The sequence below is a fragment of the Eptesicus fuscus genome, chromosome 9 (genome assembly GCF_027574615.1).
Source record: "Eptesicus fuscus isolate TK198812 chromosome 9, DD_ASM_mEF_20220401, whole genome shotgun sequence".
NCBI lineage: Eukaryota > Metazoa > Chordata > Mammalia > Chiroptera > Vespertilionidae > Eptesicus > Eptesicus fuscus.
Window position 1 is genome coordinate 61,920,450 of NC_072481.1, and position 25,543 is coordinate 61,945,992.

General features: G+C 42.3%; 1 protein-coding gene and 1 long non-coding RNA gene across 3 annotated transcripts in view; one reads left to right on the plus strand and one right to left on the minus strand.

Annotated features, from left to right (window-relative positions):
* The first annotated feature begins 3,288 nt into the window (after positions 1–3,288).
* Positions 3,289–25,543, plus strand: part of PRKACB (protein kinase cAMP-activated catalytic subunit beta) — a 127,666-nt gene continuing 105,411 nt past the window's right edge. Inside the window, exon 1 of the mRNA XM_054721197.1 lies at positions 3,289–3,344. Within this exon, the coding sequence (XP_054577172.1) occupies positions 3,299–3,344 (46 nt within the window). The 5' untranslated portion in view covers positions 3,289–3,298. The remainder of the gene's footprint in view (positions 3,345–25,543) is intronic.
* Positions 18,786–24,745, minus strand: LOC129150284 (uncharacterized). Of its 2 annotated transcripts, none has more exons than XR_008557029.1 (3): positions 24,707–24,745; positions 23,556–23,649; positions 18,786–19,633 (listed from the first exon to the last, which is right to left on the minus strand). It is a non-coding gene; the product is annotated as an uncharacterized LOC129150284 (long non-coding RNA). The 2 variants fall into 2 exon arrangements; XR_008557030.1 differs by lacking the exon at positions 18,786–19,633 and adding an exon at positions 23,062–23,364.

The window sequence follows — 25,543 nt, forward strand, 5'->3', positions numbered from 1 at the left end:
ATACTAATAAAAGGGTAATATGCTAATTAGACCGGATAGACCAGACGTCTTCTGGACATCCTTCCGGACAAAGCCATGGTGGTGGGGGGCCGAGGCAGAGGCAGTTAGGGGCGATCAGGCAGGCAGGTAGAGTGGTTAGGGGCAATCAGGCTGGCAGGCAGAGGCAGTTAGGGGCGATCAGGCAGGCAGGCAGGTGAGCAGTTAGGAGCCAGTGGTCCCGGATTGCGAGAGGGATGCCCGACTGCCGGCAGTCGGACATCCCCCGAGGGGTCCCAGATTAGAGAGGGTGCAGGCCGGGCTGAGGAACACACCCCCCGCCTGCACAAATTTCGTGCACCAGGCCTCTAGTATAATATAATGCTTCTGCCACTCACCATTTGAATGATCTTGGCCTCATTACTTTACTTCTTTAAACTTTTGTTTTACTCATTTGTAAAATGGGACTAATATGTTTTGCTTATGTAGGGTTACTGTGGAGATCACATTTTAAAAATGGCATGTGAAAATGCTTTTATAAAGTACTAGAAAATATAAAGTACTTATTTCCAAAGCAACTACCACTGGTACAATTTCCCCTGCCACATAGTGCTGAATGTTCTTAGATAAAATATTATATGAAAGGGGACTCAAAGTCTTTCCTTTGTATGACTCTCTTCTTACTGTATCTGCTTTCCTAGGGAAATGAGATATACTTGTCTAGGTTATAGCCAAGTCATTCATGGCAAAGAATATCATTGCCCCAAACTAGCTCAGGTCTCCAATCATTCAAGAACTAGACAGTTAATGAAATTTCTGCCTCTTCTAGAATGTAAAAAGAAAAAAAAATTATTGAAACGTAGTATTTTAGATGCTACATAAACAATGAATTCTCAGAGCACTCTTTTCTAATAAAGAAAATGCAATTTGTATATAATTACAATTAAATTATTGTGAATGTTAAATAAAAACTGTATATGAAACTATACTGTTCAAGTATAATTTTATTTGATTAGTGCAAGCTAATATAGGAAACAAATAATAGTATAAGGAAAAATGATATTTCCAATTGTTGATCATTTTTTTATTAACAATTTGCTTTTTAAATGAATGATAATGTTAAATGAGAAAGGGAGACATTTTGTAAAGCTGATTTTTTTGCTTATTAATTTTCTGGGATGTAGTTATGATGTATCTAACTCTGTAGTCACTGTCAACTGTCTCCTTTGCAAATTAATGATTTACTAAACAGATGGCCTTCTTATTAGAGGTCTAGAATTCAAAATTATGTTAAGTAAAGGGACAAATTATACATTGCTCACTCTTTTATTATTAAATCTGGTTTCTATAAAGGCATACATTTTAAAACTCACCCCAATAAGGGCAGTATGAGAATTACAGGAGTCCAGAAAGATACTCTCCAGAATAAAGTATGTCAAAAAGTTGTCTTTTGGGTATATGCATGGCCTAATGCATGTAGGGAAAAATGTCACATCCACAACACAAAACTAAATGTGATCCAAAGGATGTGATACTGTTGCAACATTGTTGCATGCTGACAAAAACCTTACAGCATCCTGTGTAAATCCTTTGTTCTATTATTTTTATGTTACTTGGGTTAATGGAAACCTAGAAAAGATGTAATGAATTTCCCCAAGTAGTAAAGTCATGGTGCATGTATCTTTTCAAGCCAGTGGGATTTCCAGTGGAGAGAAAGCCATTTACCACAGCATCAATAGATTCCTGATCAATACAATGAATCAAAGGTCAGACTTTGGAGCCCAACTACCTAGGTTCAAATCCTGCTCCCACCAAATAGCTATGTAACCTAGGCTAAGTTGCTCAACTTCTCTGTGCCTCAGTTTGCTCACAAGGGAAATAATGATAGTAAAGCAACACATCTTACAGGGCTCTTGAGGATACAGGGAGTTACCATTTGTATAGTACTTCAAATACAGCATATGTGATCTGTCTGCTAAATTGATTGAACAGACTCGGTAATAAGAAATAGCAGGAAGAGCTTACTAGTACTGACAAACTTGTATAGTTACCACTGCGTTTCTGTCAATAATGAAAAATATTTTTTTAAAAAATTCTGAGAAATTTTCCCGGCTTACTTTCAAATCAACAGGCATCCATTAAACATCGACTGCCTTGAGAACACAAAATAATGTAGGTGGTCTCTGCCCCTCGGGAAGGCAGTCTTTCTATACTAAGTATGGAATAAACGCCCACAGGGCCAAGTTCAAAGACACATGCAACAAAAAAGCACTACAGTGCCACATACATCGCCCGTTAAGTACAGCTACTCGCCAATGTAAGTGCTCTAAGATGTCTATTAATAAAAACGCAGCTACACTTGGAAATGCGTTTATTTTGACATCTACACAGAAAGTTGCTCCAGACAGCGCCGCACCTCAAGAGGCATTCTGCAGAAACTGTCACGTTCTCCTCGATCTCCCTCCGCCTGGGGTGTCTGACAAAACCCGTGGCCGCGATCCGCGAAACCGGCGGGTGGAAACGGCGCTGGAAACACCAAAGGGCTTGTGCTGGTGCCCAAGGACTCGGAGCCTGCGAGGCAAGAGGCGCCCAACCACGATCGTGGTGCGGAACCGGGCTGCTTCCGCGGCTGAAGCCGATCAGTCCTCGGGACCCAGAGGCGAGGACCAGGGAAGTCCCCTCGCAAGCATCTCCTACCCGACGGTGCGGCTCTCTCCGGCAGGCTCTGCGGGCAGAAGGCGGCCTGAGAGTGAGAGGCCTCGGCGACGCGGGACACAAAGCCCCTGCGCGGCTTCCCAGGCCCCGCTCCAGGGCGCGGGAGACGCCCGGCGCATCCGGACACCAGCCCGGACGACGACATCCGGCTTCGGCGGGCCGCCAGCCAGCCAGTCCCGGCCACCCGGGAGCACCTCCGCCCGCCGGATCGACCCCCCTCGGCCGGGCCTCCGCGTCCCGGGCGGGTGCGTCACATCCGGGGCGCGCGCCCGTCCGCGGAAAGGAGACGGGCCGGGACCGCCGGGGCGCGCGGCTGCCCGGAGGCGCGCAGGGAGGGCGGGGCGGGGCAGGGGGAGTGTCTGCTCGTGGCAGCCGGGCCGCCGCCGCCGCCGCCGCCGCTGCCGCTCCCGCTCGCCGGGGCCGAGGAGTTCGCTGGGTCCCCGCGCTCGGAACCGGCGCCGTCTTCCCGCCGGTACTCAGGCACCAGCGCCGGGAGCGCTCGCCGCTCTGACCCGTGCAGAAGTGGGAGTCGCCTCTGCCTGTGGAGCGGCGGGGCGGCCCCAGCCCCCATTCCCCTCCCGGACCCCTTCTTCCCCTCGCCCCAGGCATGGGGAACGCGGCGACCGCCAAGAAAGGCAGCGAGGTGGAGAGCGGTGAGTCCGGGGCCGGGGCTGGGGACCCCCTGGGCGGCTGGGAGGGCATCGGGCGCTCCTCCGGGTCGGTGCCCCGAGGCCGCGGGCATGGTCCAGGCCTTGCAGCAGCGATCGGGAGCTGCTTGAGGGGACCCTGGGGACCAGCTGCCTTCCTCCTCCTCCCTCCCCCCCCGGGCCGGCGGGAGGGCTGAGCGCGTTGGGCCGGCTGGAGGGAGGAGGGAGAGGAGAGGTGAGGTCCCCGCGATGCCCCCTTCTCACTAGAGCGAGGGGATTCACACATTCTGAAACACTTCCCCAAATAGGGTTCGGACAAAGAAGGCCCTTGTACCACCCCAACCTTCGCTTTTCTCCCCACACCCCCTTCTCTGGGAGCCACAGGTAGTGCTGTGGGCGGAATTGGCTCTTTTCCCCCCATCACCGTTGCAACCCAACCTTTCCACGAGGTGAGGGGCTGCTGGTCTTGCTCTCCGCAGGTGACGTTCATCCTGAGTGGGAAACCACGTTGTAGAGATCCTCCCTCTTCAGATTAGGAATGGAAAGTATGATAATACCAAACAGCAACTTTATCCACTAGACAAAAAAAAAAAAAAAAAGCAATGCAGGCTTGCCTTTTCTTAGGACATTCAGGAATCTGCTACTGCCATGTAAAACTTAAAGGTCACTCGGAGTTGGAAGAGCTTCCAGAATATGGTGGATTTCGTCTGAGCACTCAAAGTGCAGGCAGGCCACACTTCACACCAAGCAGGAAAGAGTTATGAAAATGTAAAGTCTGTATGGCTATAAGGATATATAGTGAAGGCGAAAAAAAAAAAATGGTTCTTCTCCCACCTTCTAAGTTCTTCTAACTGGGCTAATAAGTTAACATGAGGCAGCTCAACAGGAGAAAATCTCCAGGATTCATACTGATATACATTTGGAGGTAGCACAGGATAGGAAACCTGAAGACACACTGGGCAGTTGAGGTTTATACAGCCCTTTGGACAAAGGAGACGAGGCCAGGAGTCTGGGATTCCAAAGAAAAGGTAGACAATTTACAGGTAGATGAAAAGAGCAAACACGTGCTGAACAAATTCTTGTTGGGCCACCCAGGAACGGTGGTTCACAGAGAGAAGTCTAACAAACAGGCTTTGCTACATTTCTTTTGACACTTTTAGTTCATACTATGATGCTAAGGTGATGCTCTTTTTCCATTGAGCACATTTTTCTGTCTGAATTCCTGTAGGCAGGTAAAGGGAGAGGGTCAGATGTTCTTTCTGAGTCGTTTGTTTCTTAAAAACCAGCTAAAAACTTATATCCCAAAAGGTACATTTTGGGGTGGCAAAACTTTGGTCCCCCTCAATATATACTACCATAGCAGGATTGCTGTGTAAAAAAATATTTATTTGCCTTTGTCAGATTCATCTCAGATTTTATAATTCAGAATGACCGCATAACTAATGGTATTTGTCAAATCACCTTGAGTAAATTACATCTCAGCATTTGAGGGAATGCCTGATGATTTATTCCAGTTGTGTAAACAGTATCTTTTAATGTTTCTGTGTTTGTAACATTTTAGGCTAATTTTGTAATTGAGCATGAAGGACAAAGTTGTTTTTTCTTTTTTGTTTTCTTCCCTGTATTAGTAAAGCAAAATTGATTTGGAAAGATTTAGTTGTTCATTTTGTTTAATATGAATATTGATATTGGATTGTATGGTGTATGTTTCACCAATAAGGCTTTGTGTTAATTTTCAGGAGCTCTAGAAAGTTGGATGTACTATCATACAAATTAGCAATGAACACACTTTCATCTTCCTTCACCATATATTTGGTCCCCTTTACCCGTTACTACCTCTTCACTCCGTTCCCTCTGGTAACCACCATACTGTTGTCTGTGTCTATGAGTTTCAGTTCTATATCCCACATATGAGTGAAGTCTTATGGATCTTAGCTTTAACTGACTTATTTCACTTAGCATGATATTCTCAAGGTCCATCCATGTTGTGGCACATGGCAGTATTTAATCTTTTCTGATGGCTGAGTAGTATTCCATATTATATATGTGCCACATCTTCTTTATCCAATCACCTATCAAAGGAGGTTGTCTCCATGTCTTGGCTACTGTGAATAATGCTGCAATGAACATAGGGGTGCATATATCTTTCAAATAAATGTTTTAGAGTTTTTCGGGTAGATACTCAGAAGAGAGATTGCTGGGTCATATGGCAACTCTATTCTTAATTTTTTTAGGAACTTCCATACTGTTTTCCATAGTGGGCTGTACCAGTTTACATTCCCACCAGCAGTGAATGAAGCTTCCTTTTTGTCCACAACCTCTCCAACACTGTTATTACCTGTATTGTTGATAATAGCCATTTTGACAAGTGTGAGGTGGTATCTCATTTTAGTTATGGTTTGCATTTCCATAAAATAGCTAGTGCAGTTGAGCATCTTTCCATATATCTATTAGCAATTTGTATGTCTTGGGAGAGGTGTCTGTTCGGGTCCTCAGCTCACTTTGTAAATTGAATTGTTTGTTTGTTTAGTGTTGAGTTGTATGAGTTCTTTATATATTTTGTATATTAACCCCTTGTCAGAGCTGTTGTTTGCAAATATCATCTCCCATCGGGTTGCTAGCTTTTTTGTTTTGTTTTCAGTTTCTTTTGCTATGCAGAAACTTTTTAATTTGCTATAGCCCCATTCATTTATTTTTGCCTTTACTTATCTTGCCTTTGGGGTCCAATTCATAAAATGTCCTCTACAACCAAGGTGATATGAAGATTTTAAGAAGCAAATGTAGAGGTAGAACTTTCATTATCTTTTTTATTGCACAAATGTAATAACTAACTGTACTATAATAAAAAGTATTAAGAATATGGAAAGTGTAAAGAATTACTTGTGCCTGATGTATTGTCATTTTCCCCCTCTTAATTTAAAGCTGTATTAATTTAAGCTAAATCATGTGCTAATTGCATAACAAAAAGTGTACTTGGTAATTGAATCATATCAGTGATTTTTATTAGCAAGTACTGGCCTGTATACTGCTTATATTTTTCATAATGATAGTAATCTCTTGTATGACCTATATACAGTGGTCCTACTTTATCCACGGTTTTGCTTTTTGAGGTTTCAGTTACCTGTGGTTAGTCGTATGCCAAAAATATTACATGGAAAATTCCAGAAAAAAAATTTATATGTTTTACATTTGTGCCATTTTGAGTAGCATGATAGAATTCTGCACCATCCCACTCCATTCTGCCCAGAACATGAACCATCCCTTTTGTTCAGTGTACTCACTACCTGCTGTTAGTCACTTAGTAGCCCTCTTGGTTATTAGATTGACTGTCATTATATCACAGTGCTTATGTTCAAGTAATCCTTATAGTGGCCTAAAGTACGTCACAATGCCTGTCATTCATCTCATCACATAGGCATTGTATCATCTCCCATCATCCCAAGAAGAAGGGTAAATATAGTATAGTAAGATATTTTGAGAGAGAGACCACATTCACATAACTTTTATTATAGTATATTGTTGTATTTTTTTATTTCATTATTGCTATTGTTAAGCACTTACTATATCTACTTTATCATAAGTACATACATATAGGGAAAAAATTGTATACATAGGGTTCAGCACAATCCACAGTTTCGGACATCCACTGGGGGCCTTGAATGTATCCCCCATGGATAGGGGGAAGTACTGTATTTCTTTTATTAAGTTATCAAACAGTTCTCCCTCTGGACAGTAATAATTTGAAACTCATAGTTTTGGATAGTCTTGGAATATTTACAGGAAACAGAATGGAAACTTTAAATGTTTATCTAAATATATTTAAATTGTTCCAATGAATAATTCTTTCCTAAGCTTTAACTGTTACAGCTTTTTATGTAAGTTTATTAATGGAAACTGAAGGTCATTATGGCAGTTGGAATAAAGCTTGTGAAGTGATAAAATATCAAACGATGTCTCACTGGGACAATTATTTGAAATGTAACAAATGGGTTGGTCAGTTTGTAATTTTTATTTGGAGCAATGTTATCAGGCACATGATGCTGCTGTCCTACTGTAGTGGACAAAGAAATGTTATTGATACATCTTAAAACTTAATAACAGAACAACGTTCCCATATATATCTAACTCTTCTGTGTTTGTCTTTAAAATATACTCTTGAAAATATATACCTTTCAACGTTTGAATTGTACTTATTTAAACTTCCGTGGGTACATAAAAGCATAAAGTTTTAGAAATATAAGTGATTTTAGAGATCAGCCTGTGTAATCCTTCCATTTCAAAGCCTAAGAGCCTGAGCTCTGAAGAAGCGGGAGTTGAGCCACGCTATCCGTGATAGCAGGGCGAGGAGTAGGGCGGGTCTGGTGCCCTGGCTTCATTCTGCATCCCTAAATACTCAAGTAATACATGTGTTTTCAAAGTCAGTAGAAGATATTTCTTGCAATTCACTGGATTAGCAGAAGTACTTAGGAATAGTCTTCCTTGGGCTAAAAAATAGGAAAAAGAATTTAAAAAGTCAAAACAAACAGTAACACTATTTGGATGATAAATACATATGATCTCATCCAGTTTTGTGATTCTGCGATTCATTTTGTGCAGCTTATCGACTTTATCAAATTACCTCATGTTCAGGAACCATTTTTCCCACTCTCCTGGTCAGTGCCCTCCTCCACTTAGATGTGGACAGATTGTTGTTCTTTCTTGCCAGCAGCAGGCTAATTAGAGGTGGGGAAGCCAGCTTAGGAGACAAGGAGGCCATGGCTGAGGGGCAGAAGCAGCACATGAAAGATCCTAGGTAAGCCAGGAGAGCTGTTCAGATCCTGTCATAGTCAGGAGTTGACCATGAATCATTTTGATATTCCATTAAATGGATAAAATAAAACAATTAGTATAATTTATAAAATTATCTACATACCTCAGTGATAATAATGTCAGTTCACACATGTGACCAGATTTCCTCAGGAAATAAATCTTAAGTTTCTAATGAAATTATGTTAAATAGAAAAATGTGGAATTCATGGGAGGTAAATATACCCAGGACTGTGTCATATAATTTTCAGTATTTTAATTTTTAAAAATATTCCTTCAAGAGAATCCTATATAGTTCTTTTCTTTGTTCATTCATTCATTCTAGAGAATTGAGCTTTCAATATATGACAGATTATAAGGAGGACTGTGAAAATAAAGGTTAAACAAGACACAGTACCTCTCCAGAGTGCCTGTATTCCAGAAGGGGAGACAGACATGTCAGCAAATTAATTTACATACACACACACACACACACACACACACACACACACAGCTGTTACAGTGCTTTCATAGAAATTCAGTGGGGAACCAACTGAAAGTATGGCCATTTACACTGGGGCAGGGAGGGTGAGGTTCAAAAGGGACTTCGAAGAGGAGGTGAACCCTGAGGTGAGCATTGATAATGGTGAGTGTTCAACAGCCAGGATTATAGAGGGGGTACAGAGTGAGCAAAGATGCAGAGGAGTGAAGCAGCATGGCATATTCGGGAAAAGGAAGCAAGCTGTCCATTAGACTGAATGAGAGAGGGTAGGGTTCGTGGTAGGGAAGAGGGGAGACTGTATAGTAAAAGATGAGGCTGTAGATATGGACAGAGGCCATCTAAAGGAAAGAGTTTGAATTTCATCCCATAGACATTATGGAGCTATTACAGACTTTGAAATAAGGGAGAGACATACAATTTGGGTTTTAGAGAGATTGCTTCGGTGGTAATGTGAAGATGAGTCACCCTGGAGCAAGTGGGGTGGAGGCAGGAAGACCAATTAGAAGACTTCCTCACTCAAATGAGGGGCTCTTAGGGTCTGAGTCAAGGTGCGAGCGGTGGGGATGCAGGGAAGGATCTGAAGTGTGGGAAATTTGAAAAGAAGGAATGCACTTAACTGATAGCATATGGGAAGTGAGGAAAAGGAGGAATTAGAAATAACTCCCAAGTTTTTAGGTTCTGTGTCTTGGTGGATGGGTTGAGATGCCTATAATGGAGTCAGAAATGAATACAAGGGAAAGAGCAGGTTTGAGGGGCATATTGAACTCGGGGTGGTGCCTATGGCATTTTTGAGAAATTATGTCTGATTGGTTGTTTTATATGTGGATATTCTTTTATTCTCCAAGCAATGGGAGTTGGGGATGATCTTGGATGGTCAAGGGATCTTTTCTACATTTCATCCTCATTTTGCTCCCCGTTTTAAGACCAGCTGTTTAGAAACTATCCTATATAATAATAATAAAAGCCTAATATGCAAATTGTCCCCTTGGGCAGTCATTCGACCAGGAGACCGGGAGTTCGACTGCTTGCTATGACGTGAGCTGACCACCAGGGGGCGGCATGAAACATGGCAGGCATTGGCGACGCACTACGACCTCTCACCGGCTTCCTGGGGTAGGGGTGACGGGGACAGAGGTGCGGTGAGAATGCGGGGTATCCACCCAAGCTCGCTCTCACTCCTCCTGTTTCCCTCCCCCGGGATGCCAGGGCTTGCGCGCCTGGGAAGCTCCTGTGCTCAGGTGCCAGGCACCCGCAAGGAGCCCACCCTGCACCTGCGCGGCATCTTCTGGGTGAGCCCGGCCACAACTGCCGGGACCGCAGGGGCTGGTTGGGCTCCCTGTGGGTTCGTGCAGGAGCCAGGCTGTGAGGCCCACCAGGAAAGAGCGTGCTGCCCGTGCAGTGCCACTGGGCGGCCCAGAGGCCCATGCTGCGCCCCGGCCTGCGGCGTCCAGCCGTGTTCACCGCATCTCCGTGTGGGGACTCGGGTGTCGTGACTCGGGCAGAGGGGGGCGCGTGGTGGCCCGAGGGCCCAGGTGCTGCCCAGGGCCCAGAGGTCAGCTGGGACCTGCCCTTCCATGCCAGATGCTTGCACTTCAATCGCCGGCCAGGCCTAGGGACCACACCTGTGCACGAATTTCGTGCACCGGGCCTCTAGTATAACTATAATATCTGATATAACTTCTATAAGTTAAGGACTGTAGCTACTAAAAGTTTAACATTTTTGCTTTGAAAAGAGTAAAAGCCAAATCACTGATGAGAACAGTGTAACTTTTAAAGACACAAATTAATGTAAAGTCCGATATAATATTACTTTCATAATTAAAGTATGCATTCTGTAAGTTTTTGAACATTGAAGAGTCGTGGAATATTGGACAGAACATGTAAAATATAGTACAAACACATATTGTGTTAAGTAAATATCAGTTTTCTTCCCCAAGAGTCTTTTAAAATAGATATTAAAAAGTTAAGATATAGCCCAGCCGGAGTGGCTCAGTGGTTGAGCATCAGCCTATGAACCAGGAGGTCATGGTTCGATTCCTAGTCAGGGCATATGCCTGGGTTTCAGGCTTGATCCCCAGTAAGAGGGGGGGGGGAGGTGCAATCAATGATTCTCTCTCATCGATATTTCTCTCTCTCTCTCCTTCTCCTTTCCTCTCTGAAATCAATAACAATATATTTTTTAAAAGTTAAGATATAATTTAATAAGAAGAACATGAACTTCAAATAAGAAAATCTGAATTCTGTTTCCTAATACATTCTGTTACTTCACTTTGGACAAGTGTTTAATGTCTCCAAGCTATAATATAAAATTAAGAAAGATGGGTTTGATAATGAGGCTGTGAACTCTTTCAGCTTCATAATCCAATCATTCCAATGTATTTATTAAAAGAAAGAATGCACATTTTAAAAGGAGTAAGATTTGGGAATAAATTATAGAAGGTTCTCACAAAATAATGTGGGTAGGGAAGTGGTAAATGACCCTCAGGGTGAGCAAATATAAGGTAATTAATTAGGGAATTTTTTTTAATACTTAAAGGATGATAGTCTCTAAATTTTGACTTAAGAAATTTATGAATAACTGTTGATCTTTGAAGGTACTCTCATGTTCCACAGCTAAAGGGACTGTCTGAATGTTGGTCATCAGGAGAATACACTGGAAATAAAACATAGGACATTCTACTCTTTTTTTTATTCTTATTGTTGGGAGTATTACAAATGTTCCCTTTTTCCCATTGCCCCCCTTCAACCGTTCCTGCCCCTATTCTTCACCACCCTATTGTCTATGTCCATGGGCAATGCATATATGCATATAAGTTCTTTGGTTAATCCCTTCCTGCCCCTCCTCTCCTCTTCCCTCTAAAGTTTATCAGTCTGTTCCATGTTTCCATGCCTCTGGTTCTATTTTATTCGTCATTTTATTTTGTTCATTAGATTCCGCATATAAGTGAGATCATGTGATATTTGTCTTTCTCTGACTGATTTATTCATTCTACTTAATGTGAAACCCTTAGCATACAATGTGTAGCTGTGATGTTTTGTTTATAGCAGATCCAGAAAAAGTTAAAATCAGGGGTAACTAATATGAGTAAGAGAAAGGAAGGCCTATTGTATGAGGATAAACTAAATACAAAACAAAACAAAACAAAAAAACTCTTCAATCTAAAAAGTTTAGGGCTACATCACTGAAGTATATAAATCAAGTAGTATAAACAGAAAATCTGGGATTGTTCACCTAAATTTGAAACACTAGAACCATGGGCTAGTTCTCAAAATGTATAAAAGCTAACTATAGAGCAAGTAAAAGGAAATACAGTAAAACATTAATGAACTAGGCTTAGACAATAAATATATTTAACTGATTTGCAATCATTTATGTTAAAGGTAAAACATTTATGCTTATAAATGCAGATAGTATTTTTAGCAATTGCAAGACAAATTTAGGTTTTTTTTCTCTTTTTATAGGTTTTGTTACCCCTTCAGCTTTTACACCTACCAAAAGAATCACCACTATTAATAAATATACCTTCCCTTTTTCTAATATTGAGGTTTATTACTATCATGTAAACAATAAATTATTTTCCCTGATGTGGAGGTGTAGCATAAAGTTTTATATTTTAATCTGTTATATTTCACCCATTTAATTATTATTATTTTAATTTACAGAGGACGGGAGCTATAGAGTTGTTTTTATGTAGCTCACAGTCTATTGGAAGATCTAGATTAGTAAATGAGAATTTTGTGGAAAGCATTGTGTAGAATGTTTCCTGCAGTAATAATTTGGTTGTTCACTTTTGGTTGTAATGTAAATTATATTCAGTAATACTCTGTATCTATGCAAATGATTTTCTGAATCAAACTTGGGACTCATAAAAAGAAATATTCACTGCCCTAACCAGTTTGGCTCAGTGGATAGAGCATTAGCCTGCGGACTGAAGGGTCCCAGGTTCAATTATGGTCAAGGTCATGTACCTTGGTTGCGGGCACATCCCCAGTAGGGGGTGTGCAGGAGGCAGCTGATCAATGTTTCTCTCCCATCAATGTTTCTAACTCTATATTCCTTTCCCTTCTTCTCTGTAAAAAATCAATAAAATATATATATATATTTTTAAAAAATATTCACTAATTGGTCATTCACAATGATGAATAATACACTAGCATATCTGACAACAGGACTGCCTTCTAATATAGATGTCATATCTTTCTCTGACTTACTATTAAGTTGCAGGCTTTATGGTCATGGTTTAATGTTTTATTCCTTATTGCCTACTATTCATATGTTCACTTTTTAATGATTTTTGAAACTTTTCTTTTCCTATAAAACAATTGTTGAATCTAAACCTTTAAGTCTTTGGCAAATCTGTTTTCTCCATCTCAACTTTGTCCTCAAAAAAATTAAAGATACTGTCTTGAGCTCTCATTATTTTAGGCTCTTAATTAACAAAATGAATATTTAATTTATATACCACATTAGTATTTTTATAAAATTTGTTTTAATCTTCACCTAAGGATTTTTTTTCTCATTTTTTTAGAGAGGATGAAAGGGAGGGGGAGAGACAGAGAGAGAAACATCGATGTGAGAGAGACATATCGATTAGTTGCCTCCCACATTCATGTGCTCTGAGCCTGCAGCCAAGGTCTTGCCCTTGACCAGAATCAAACCAGCAACCCTTCAGTCCCTTCAGTCTGTGGGCTGACACTCTATCCACTGAGCCATACTGGCTAGGGAAAGTGTGTGTGTGTGTGTGTGTGTGTGTGTGTGTGTGTGTGTGTGTGTGTATTCAAAGAGAGGAAGGGAGAGGTAGAAACATCAGTGATGAGAGAGAATCATTGATTGGCTGCCTCCTGCATGCCCCCCACTGGGGATTGAACTCGCAACTGAGGCATGTGCCCTTTATTGGAATCGAACCCAGGACCCTTCAGTCTGCAGGGCGATGCTCTTATCCACTGAGCCAAACTGGTTAGGGTGGGAAAGTATTTTTAAGTAGTTGATCATATAGCATCAGCAGACCGTTGTGGTATATGGGCCACAAACTTGAGAGAACATGTTTATACAGATACTAGAGGCCCGGTGCACACAATTTGTGCATGGGTAGGGTCCCCAGGCCTGGCCAGCGATCAGGGCCAATTGGGGCCTTCTGCCTGCTGGCTGGGGCCTTCCTTCATCCCATGCCACCCCTGGTGGTCAGCGCATGTCATAGCGGGTGGTTGAATTCCTGGTCGGTCAAACTCCCGGGAATGAGGGGGGACAATTTGCATATTAGCCTTTCATTATACAGGATTACTTCACTTCTTTGTAGGAGCCAGTTCTATTGATAATTTAGCCCCTCCAATTCAATCCTTGCTCAGGTCTCTAGATGAGTAGGAGCCATAAAGATAATTGAATTGGGGAAGAATATGAATTCCTCTTTAGGCTGTTGTCTTGAGGTTACTAAATAAACCATAGTTCAACTGATAGAATGACAGAGAAATAAAAGTCTTTTCTTTGTTAGTCATTCAGTCATCTAATTATCTTCAATCAGTACTTATTGAATGCCTGCTTTGTACCAGGCACCGTCCCTTGTCCATAAATTTAAATAAAAGTAAGACTCGGTTTCTTAAGCTGGGGGACAGATACATACAGATATTTATGGTAAAATTTACAATGGTACACAGGTGCCTGAGATGGATACTTGGCTAAAAATAAAGCAGTAGTTTATACAGGAATAAGTATAGAATTTCTGACTGTAACTTACTGAAATAGAAACTAGCTTTGAGTCCATTTTGGAGATGTTTACATCTGTAATTGTAGTGCTTACACCAACATTGGTTTCTCAGCTGTTTCTCCCACGACACGTTGTCATCTGTAAGGGCAGAGACAGTATCTACATCGTTCAGGGTTTTAATCCCTAGAATTTGGCACAATTCCTAGATCATAGTGGAAGCGAAAATTGTGGATAGTTAAATGGATAAAAAGTTCAACCCTATTTTAGAATAGTTTACCCCCTCCCTCCCTCCTCGGTCGGCAGGTGCTGTCTGTGTAATAGAGTGACTGTTTGGTATGTTAGTCCATTTCCTTGATCAGAGGATGCCTCTTCCCCTCTCTGCTCAGCACAGAGTTTATTTGACGTTTATATGTCAGAGTTATATCTCTTTTCGTCGTGAGGGAGAGGTTGGTCTCAGGCTTCAGGTAGGAAGACAATGGATTAGGGAGACTGTTATTTTGCAACCTCTTGGAAAATTTCTGCTCATTTAAGGCCTGCTGTGGTTTGAATGTTTGTGTTTCCCTGAAATTCATATGTTGAAATCCTAACCCTCAAGGTGATAATATTAGAAGGTGGGACCTCTGAGAGGTGATGAAGTCATGAGGGCTCTGCCTTCAGGAGGGGAATCAGTGTCCTTATAAAAGAGGCCTGAGAGTTCCCTTGCCCCTTCCGCCGTGTGAGGTTATACTGAGAAGAGGACTGTGGGTGAGGAAGTGGGCTTTCAGCAGCACCATATCTGCCAGCCCCGTGATCTTGAACTTCCACCTCTTCAGAACTGTCAGAAATACATTTCTGTGGTTTCTAAGCATTTTGTTAGAGCAGTGTGGGCAGACAAGGCCTACACCATTCAGCTGTACTACCTGTACCACTACGTGCCCCAGTTCCCCGTCCTGTTGTCATTTACCAATCTCTTGCAGATTAGCACATACTTGAGTTTAAAATAAGTATCTTTACTTGAATTTAAAAATATACATAGCTGCATATTTAAATGGGTATGTATTCTTACTCTCTGTGGAAATATAGCTGTTATTAACAGCAAATATTAATTTTATCTAATTAAGAAAGGAATTGAATTGGCCCTCCCCTCCCCCTTTTTAAAATAAATTAACTGTCCTTTGAGAATTTAGAACCTAGCTACTTAGGTGATCAGAAGTTACTGACCTGGGTACTTAATATTATTAACCTGGTATCTGGATCACACTGCAATTCAGAAAATAATATATTGTAATGGGTGTTACAATATATTTATATAAGCTCATACAGTTACTTTAAAACTGTTTCCTAATCTGCAAAATGGAGATAGTGCTGAGCTGTGAGATTACATGGTGTGCTTCTCTTAGCACCTAGATGATGATCAATAAATGTTTTAAGGGAAATCCTTAGCCACTGTTTATATATAGATTGGGCACATGTTTTTAATAAGTCTGAATTGCCAGTCAATGGACAACTAGAAATAGAAAATTAATCTGCTGGAGTAATTATAGATTATAGGAGGTGATTTATATCCATAATCTCAGGACCACCCAGAATAAAAAGATTCAGGGAGAAATTTTAGTTATACATCAAAACTTTAAAAATTACCTAAAATGGCTTGGCTGGTGTGGCTAAGTGGTTGAGTTGGACCTATGAACCAGGAGATCACCGTTCAATTCTTGGTCAGGGCACATGCCCAGGTTGTGGGCTCCATCCCAGTAGTGGGTGTGCAGGAGGCAGCTGATCAATGATTCTCTCTCATCATTGATGTTTTTTTATCCCTCTCTTCATTGCCCTTCCTCTCTGAAATCAATAAAAATATATTTTTAAAAATTACATAAAACAGCTTATTTATTTCTCACCGGAACCCTATGTAATAGATACTATTATTATTATTATTATAATCATTTTTTCTAGTAAGAAAACTAAGAATTAGAAAAGTTAAACAAAGTTACACAGCTTAGTCTGTCTGATTCTAGGCCCTCTACTCATAATCACTATGTTACATTGCTCCTCTAACATGAAGATGATAATTTTCTTTTAAAAATTGTGCATTTGAGCCCTTACTGGTTTGGCTTTGTGGATAGAGCATCGGCCCACCTACTGTAGGGTCCTGGATTTGATTCTGGTCAAGGGCATGTACCTTGGTTGTGGGCTTGATCCCCAGTAGGGGGCATGCAGGAGGCAGCTGATTGATGTTTTTCTCTCATCTATGTTTCTAACTCTATCCCTCTCCCTTCCTCTCTGTAAAAAATCAATAACAAATATATACATATATATATTTAAAAATTGTGCATTTGAAACTGTTCTAGAATCCAAAGGGCTCTTAGATCTGTCCACCTACCCATCGTCATTTTAGAATGTTACTTAGCTTTTCCTGTGTGCTAGGCACTGTTGTCAGTGCTACATATATAATTCCTCATTTAACTTCATAACCCTTTGAGATAGAAACTTTGTTGTTTTTTAACACAAGAAAAAATTTAAGCACGGAGAGGTTAAGTCACTTGTCCAAAGCTACATGGTTAGTAAACGGTAAAGTGGGGATTTGAACCGAGGCATTTTGACTCTAGAGTCTGTGTTCTTAACCACATGCCATATTGGCTACTTTTCTAAAATTTACTTTATTTACTTATCTCTTCATAATAATCTTTCCGTTGATGGTCAACTCATTACTCTCCAAGGCATGTATCAGTCAGGCTTACAACAGAGAAACAGTATCACTGGGATATAATAACAGATACATGCAAAGAATTGAGTTACTGATTGTGGGGTCTGGCTAGGCAAGTCCAGAACTCACAGAGCAGGCTGTCGGGAAGGGCAAGCTGGCGCTCTGGGGCGCAGGCTGAAGCTGCAGTCTACAGCTGAGTTTCTTTGGGGACCCACCCAGATTATCTAGGATAATCTTTACTTGAAGTGAACTGATTATGAACTTTAATCACATCTACATAATACCTTCACATCAAAACCTAGGTTAGTGTTTGATTGAATAACTGGAGACTATACCCTAGCCAAGTTGACATTAAAACTGACCATCACAGACATTTTTGTTTTTTAACCCCAGAGTATGTGCGTGGGGGTGAGGGTAGGGGTGGAGGAGCGGGGAGAGGGTGCTCATTTTCCCAAGCCAGAAACAGAACCTTCTATTTCCCCTTTAACCTTCCTTTATTTATTGATCACTCTTCAGTTCCACTCTCACCCCTGCAATGTACATACTAATAAGCCATATTACCTTTAAAAATAAACACAAGCCTCAAAATAAAAGGTACAGAAATGACTGAACCAGAAAATCTACGCTGAGGCTAGACTGTGTTTGAGCATAAAATTTAGCACTGTTTACAAGGCAGTGTTACTGGTGTTGGGGTTCTTAGATTCCTCCCAAGAAGATAGAAATTTAGAGGAAACCCCAAGAGAAATTTCCAGACAGATTTTATTAAGCTTATGCTTGAGCTCGTGTAGGCAGCACAGAGTGAAGGAAGGTCCTCTGAAGTGACTTGGAGGCTGGCTCTGCTTGGCTGCTTTTATAAGGTGGGGACAAAGTGGGCTCGTGTGAAAAGGGCAGGCTTGTGGAATTTTCCATTTCAGAGTCAGGTGACTTTACAAGATGATGACTGCTCATTACCGACCACCTAGGAAGGTGGTCAGACCTTGATCAGCTGTGCATGCGGGTCAGTAGTTTAAGTAGTTTGATTTCCTTCCTTTCTACTCCTTATAGTGCTTTGTAAGACACAATAAAACATTGTTGTTACTATGATTGCATTGGCATTGTTGTTGACTTTAAGACCATAAGTTGTGTTCAGAAGTGTGCCCCAAACACAAAATGATTCTTTCTGTACTGCTAGCTAATGCTTATTAAGATATTACAAATTGCCTGGCTGGTGTGGCTCAGTGATTGAGGATCAACCTATGAACCAGGAGGTCATGGTTCGATTCCCAGTGAGGCCACATGCCCAGGTTGTAGGCTCAGTTCCCATTAGGGTGTGTGCAGGAGGCAGCCGATCAATGATTCTCATCACGGATGTTTCTATCTCTCTCTCCTTCTCCCTTTCTCTCTGAAATAAATAAAAATAAATATTAAAAAAGATAATACCAATCAAATATTTTTTTATTGATTTGAGTAAAACAAATGAATCTACTATTGGAAAAATATAGGGGGTTAATTTAAAACTAAAAATGATTTTGTCTGCTCTTTTCATTAGTATGGATTATTGAAGATTTAATGTAACTGATCTTCCATTATTTGACATTATAGAAACATCGCAGAGGAATTAACCAAGGATGTATATAGTACCCGTACATAATTACTAATTTCTTTATTATATTTTACTTGGTAAGTATGCTTCTTTTTAAGCTATGATTTCTGAAATTCATGACTATACTATTCTTTCATCAGGCCATACTGTTTTTGTTATGCCCAAAGTTCAGGGTCCCCAATAATCAACCACTAGGGAGCCTTTTCTCCGATGCAAAAGCAAAGAGTCTTTATTCAAACCCGGGTTTGGCTCCCAGCCTCCTCCTGACGCAGCAGTGGGGCCAGAGAGCGAACTCCGGGGGAGTGATGAATTATAAAGGGTTGGACATTTGGGTGGGCTTAGGGAAGTGACGTGGGTTACAGAGATTGCCTAATTTGGACTGAATTTACTTCTCTACATTCCTATTGGCAGGTTCATGCAATTGTTACATTCTCGCGGTTTTCTAAGAAAAAGGAGTCTGATACATAGTTACACAGGATGGAGGGTACAGTACATTTTGTGCTGTCCTGCTCTGCCCTTTCATTCCCCCCTTGTCTTGGGACACCCGGCTCAATCATGAGACGGTTTGCATTTCTACTTTGTCTTTTACTTCTGGCCAAGGCTTTTAGTACTACAGTCCCCAACAGTACTGTCCACAGCGAATTCCAGTTCCTCTCCTGCAGGTGTCGAGATTCCTCCTGGCCTGCGTGGAGCCCAGGCTAGGGATCTCACGGGTGAGGCCGCTGGTTGCCAGGATCCAGGCCGTTTCCTGGTGCAGGAGCTGGGAGTGGTGTAGCCAGGTCTGGACGCCATCTACTTCAACAGCCGTGGGCGTGCTCAGGATAACAGTGTAGCATCCCTCCCAGGTTGGGGTGAGTCCTTGGGCAGTGACCTTCTTTACCCATACCGAGTTCTTGGGCTGGAAGGGATGTACAGGGTCCGCAGTGGGCACTGGCAGAGCATCACGAACAAGCTTATGGGTGGCTTTCTGGGTATACTGCAGAGCCTGTAAGGACTTGAGTAAGGGAATGGTTATGAATTCCAGCTTTCAGTTTCTTCCTGACCCTGGAAAGGAAGCGGCAGGGGGAGGTCTATCATATATGATCTTTAAAAGGGGGAAACCCCTACCGGTAGGGGGTAGACCTGGCCCATAAGAGGGTGAAGGGTAGGAGGTTGGTCCAGTTTTCACCGGTTTCTAGGGTAAATTCAGTTAAATTCTTTTTTTTAGTCTCGCGCATGGCTGTCCTAAGGCTTGAGCTATATTTTGAGATATCTTGGCTACAAAGGCGGGGCTGTTATCTGATCCTATGACTACTGGCAGCCCGAATCTAGGTATAATCTAGCAACTATAGAGGTAGTTTCTGTCCTAGTGGGGTATGCTTTAACCCAACCCGAGAAGGTATCTATGAGAGCTAGCAGGTACTTGTACTCTGATGCTGGTGGCTTAATTTCTGTGAAATCTACCTCCTAATGCTCTCTTGGGGAATTTCCCTGGGGCCTGAATTTCTAGGGGGACCTTCTTACCTTGCTTAGTATTTATCTGTGCATAAACTGTACTTCTAGTGACTATGCTTTTAATTATTTTATCTAAGAGTACCTGCCTTGCAGAAGTTCAGAAGTCTTGGTGACGCCAAGTGGGTAGCCTGGTATAACTGGGTAACTAATGTCCAACCTATAGCCTCTGGGACCAACAGTCTGTCATCTGGTAGGGTACACCAACCATCCGGTTCTTTAATGGCTTGCTTCTGTTCTGCCAATTCCTCCTCTTGTTTGGTGTAGGAGGGGGTCTGCATAGGTCCAGGTACGGCAGGGTTACTAAAACTTGTAAAGTCCCACTGGTTTTTGGGCGGCTTCCTTGGCAGTTTGGTCTGCGGCTCTATTTCCTCTGGCTTCAATTGTCTTCCCTTTCTGATGTCCTTTGCAGTGCACTATTGCAACTGCCCTTGGGAGCCAGATGACCTTTAATGTGGCTAAAATTTCTTCTTATTTTTAATGTCTTTCTTCACTGCAGTTGGTAATCTTTTTTTCTGGTGGATGGCACTGTGTTCCCATCGGAGGGCCTGGATTAAGGCCAAAAGCTCGACTTTTTGTGCCTTGGTTCCCCTATTTAGGGACTGCGCCTAAATGGTGCGGTCCAGGGTGACTACTGCTGCCCCTGCACATCAGATGCCATCCTGAACATAACTGCTCCCAACTGTGAACAGTACCTTGTCTGGTGATGATAGCGGGGCATCTGTCAGGTCTGGGCGAGCCGTTTGTACTGCGTCTGTTACCTCCGTGCAGTCATGAATGGGTTCCTCTGGGTCATCATCTGGAAGCAGGCTGGCAGGGTTGATGGCCAGTGTCTTATGGAACCAGACGCAGGGCTGGTCCAGGAGAAGAGCTTGGCACTGGGTGATCCTGGTGTTTGACATCTATCTCTCTGGAGCACCTCAAAGGAGGGCCTCCACACCATGGGATGTTGTCAGGGCTAGTTCCTGGCCCAGAGTCTGCTTATCTGCCTCCTTTACCAGCGATGCTGTGGTGTCCACTGCCCAGAGGCATGCTGGCCACCCTGCTGCCACAGGGTCTAGTCTCTTAGACAGATAGGCTACAGGTCTCTTCCAGGGACCTAGAGTCTGAGTGAGAACCCCTTTGGCAATGCCCCTTACCTCACTCACATGGAGGTGGAAGGGCTTCGTGACGTCTGGCAAGGCTAGGGCAGGTGCTGAGATGAGAGCTTTCTTTAGCTCCTCAAAGGCCCATTGTTCTACTTCGGACTAGTTCAGTGGCTGCGTTCCCCCAGTACTTGAGTCTAGAGGTTTAGCAATCCCTATGAGCCCCAGTATTCATAGGTTGTAGTATCCAACTGCCCCTAATAATTCCCGCTTCATCCCCCGCAAAGGATATGATGGCAGTCCAAATAGTTTCTGTAGGAGGTCACATCTACATAGGGGGTACGGGCATTCTGGCATGACCAGAAATGAATGAGTTACCGTGTTCTTTCCGAGGTCCATAGTCCTTTTTGATGTCTAAGGAAAACAGGCAATTTGTCCGGTGGCTTCCTGGACTGCTGTCTTCTTAGAGGTTATGAGTCCCACCGGCTCTGTCAAGACTGAATAGGCTGTTCCAGTGTCCACCAGGAAACTAACAGGTTTGCCCCCCCACTTGTAAGGTTACTCTGGAGGCTTAATGGAAAGGAACCCCGGTCCTGTCAGTCCTTTTCCTCTAAGTTAAAGACCCTTGGAGTCTGAGTCTCCCCTTTCTGCTTCTCTAGCTAACCTGCCAGGACATTTTCTCTTCCTGTGCCTCTGCTTCTTATAATAGGTATACTAATTCCTTCCTATTTGCTGCTGGCTTTTTCTTCTTTCTAATATTTCTCTGTTCTTTTTTTTTATTATATATATAAATTTTTATAAATTTTACAATTTTAAATTAGTCTTTAAACCTTTTTCTATGTCTTTCAAAAATGTATAACTATGCCTCAAATCTTTTATTACTTTAAAATATTTAGAAAAGGCAGAGGGAGAAGGGAGCAGGCTCAGCCGCTTGAATTTCAAACTGTCATATTTTTTTATAGATAATAATCTCAGATTCTGATAAGCCTGGAAAGGGGAATTTCTAGCTGCCGCCTTTAAGCCCTCTATAGAACACGGTGAAAAGTGTCCAAGGAGTCGCCGAGGGTTCTTGGGTCTTATTGGGGCGGAGGGGGTCACAAGGGAATTTCCCTCCTCGTTGCTGCCTCTAGCCACTTAAAACAACCCCTGGAGGGGATAGACACTGGTGGGCAGAGGCAGGGAGCGCAGCGCGGGTCCCACCGAGGCGTTTTCATCTGGCAGTCCACTCTCTGTTCCCACTGGGAAAAGCGCTTGCCTCCTACTAACGAAAGTGGCGTGGGGGAACCGGTGACCCCTACACTGTAATCAGACTCCCTGACCTTTCTGAAAAGCCACTCTGCTTGAGTGTGTTTCTATTAAAAATTACTGATTTTAAAATTATAACTTCAGAGTTGCTACACACACACAAGGACCAAGTGGCTTACAAAATATTTTCCTTTTCTTTGAAAGGTTTTACAATGTACATTAATCACATCAAACTTAATGACCAATTGAGACAAACAGTTCTGATACTGTTCCTCCACCACTGATTAAGACTGGGTGGTGGCAGGTGTCAGAAATAAGATTCATTTAAGTTTTGAGCTTGCTGGGCAGACTTGGTGACTTTGCCAGCTCCAGCTTTCTTCTTATAGTTAATTTTAGAATGTGGTCTCTGCTTTAAGTCTCTTTGGATTACAATTGTTATAACTTTATATCTTCACATTAATAAATATAGACAGAAATGTTGTTAGGCAGGCCGATTCCCCCTCTGACAGAGAGAAAACACCCCTGGGAAAAAAGAATCCCAGTGGCCACTCGGGGGGATTGCTACCTGTCAGAGCACTCAGCCTTAAACAAATTAAATGTGTTGTTGTTGTTTTTTTCTTCTATATATGAACAAATAATTATAACCAGGCAGACAACAAAATATCAAACAAACATCTGTCCTTATATCATTTCAGTAAATAAGTATTCTTATATTCTTGGGATCTAAGCAGATAACAGGAACACTGCTTCTAAGTCCCCTGATGGGGGCCTCCCTTTCTTATCGTCGCTTTTTCTGGCTTCTGCCATAGGCCAGTGGGCGGGACCAGTGTGTTGAAGGAAAAATCATCCTGCAGTCCGGCTCGGGAAGGGACAGGTTACACATGGAGCGTTGTTTCAGGAGAGGCAAAACCTTGATAAAAGCTCCGTAATTCAATCACACAGTCAAAGGTTAAACTGGAAGGGAAGAACCACTCAATGTCCTCTAAGAGGATTTTAACAAACTGATAACAAACTGACAAAACCTTGACAAATCAAAACTCAATAAATAATATATACATATAGGGCCCAATTATGATCGAAAATATAAGACAAAAAGACAAAACAAACAGTCCTGATACCAACATGACAAAACACAAAACAAACACCTGTTGAGAGGGAGAGCCTCCAGCCCCTTCTGGGGGGTCCCTCTCTCCTCTCGCAGGGGGAGATTTCTTGTGAGCTGAAAGCCTGGATGGCCTCCTGAAAGAAAATATTTTTAATCCAGTTATAGATGCTATTAGGATCAGGATGAGAGAGGAAGGGAAAGTCCAGGTTATGTCCTCTATGAGGATCCTAATAACTGAAAACAGTAAGTTAAACAAATGGTTAACGGAGTCTATAAAGAGTTAATAGTAACTTCAGCCTTAGTTCCACGTTGGACTATGATGTCACAGGCAGGGGCAGGGCCTGTACATCTCTCCGCCCTGTGAAGCTGTAAGGGGAGTCTCCCAGCACCAAAAGAGATAAGGAAGCTGTAAATAAAAGTTCTTTTGTTCTTTGAAATGTTATAAATGGATACTTTTAAATCAACCTTAGAACTTTAAAATTCAATTTAATACAGTAAATTCACAAATCAGAGCAAACTGAAACCTTCATTTATACAAACAGAGGAATTTTTATCATCTAAGTGGGCTTATTCCCTCTCTGACGGAGAATAAAGGACTCTTAAGAAAAGGTGTCTCAGCAGCTGCTAAAGACCTTTATATTCCGCCATAGCAGGTCCGCCCTATCTTTAAATAAATTAAACAGCAGAAAGAGATAACAAATATTTTCACATTTATATTTATATACTAAACAGTCTGAGTTTTTGACTCCTACTAGATATTTACCAGAGTTTAAACAGTCACCTGATTAATTTGCCTGAGGAAGCTCTATGGCCTTGGGGGGGGGGGGGGGGGGGAGGAATTAAGCTCCCCTTTCCACTCACTTGGAGTGGACTGAGTCTATCCCATAATGTCCGTCCAGTAAGTCCACAGAAGTCCACAGAAAGACACAAAAACCAAACAGACAAAGACACTGAAAAGCTGGACGATGGCCCTGTGCCAACTAGCGGGAGCGACCCGCTTCGTCCCTGAGTTTTGAGGGGAAGCCACTCCCCTCCAGACGGGGGTTTTTACGCCCCTCCAGACGGAGAATCAGAGCGTCCTCTGACCCTCCAACCCAAGGTCCACCTGTGCGTCCACTTAGACCGTTTTTGGGCAATTCAGATTTGGCTTCAGAAGCGAGCTCGCGCAGAACAGACAATACAGACACTTACCGCGGTCAGTCAGCAGTCAGACTCTTCGGATCGGGTCCCTTGTAGGTATTGGGGAGCCCCGGGCGAGCCCCCAAATGTTATGCCCAGAGTTCAGGGTCCCCAATAATCAACCACTAGGGAGCCTTTTCTCCGATGCAAAAGCAAAGAGTCTTTATTCAAACCCGGGTTTGGCTCCCAGCCTCCTCCTGACGCAGCAGTGGGGCCAGAGAGCGAACTCCGGGGGAGTGATGAATTATAAAGGGTTGGACATTTGGGTGGGCTTAGGGAAGTGACGTGAGTTACAGAGATTGCCTAATTTGGACTGAATTTACTTCTCTACATTCCTATTGGCAGGTTCATGCAATTGTTACATTCTCACGGTTTTCTAAGAAAAAGGAGTCTGATACATAGTTACACAGGATGGAGGGTACAGTACATTTTGTGCTGTCCTGCTCTGCCCTTTCAGTTTTCTGTCTGGAAGTCTCTATACTCTTCTTTCTTTGTCTGCTTAACTCTTCATCATATCCTTCACATTTCATTTCAATCATTGTACTTTCAGAAAGGTGCTCTCTGATTTTCCCACACTAGACTAAGGTTCCCCTCTTACATGTTTTCATAGAATAATGCCATTTTTTTGGTAGTACCTTCTTTTCCACTGAATGGTTATGTCTGTTTTTGCTCATCATAAAATAGGCACTCAGGAAATAATGGACAGGAAAATACATACAGTTTCTTGATAGGCAAAAGAGGACCTGAACTGTTTTTCAGAGAGATGCTTTTTAAAAATATAACCATAAAACTAAACTAAAATATAATCATTCTTTCTGTACTGCTAACTAATGCTTATTAAGATACTAG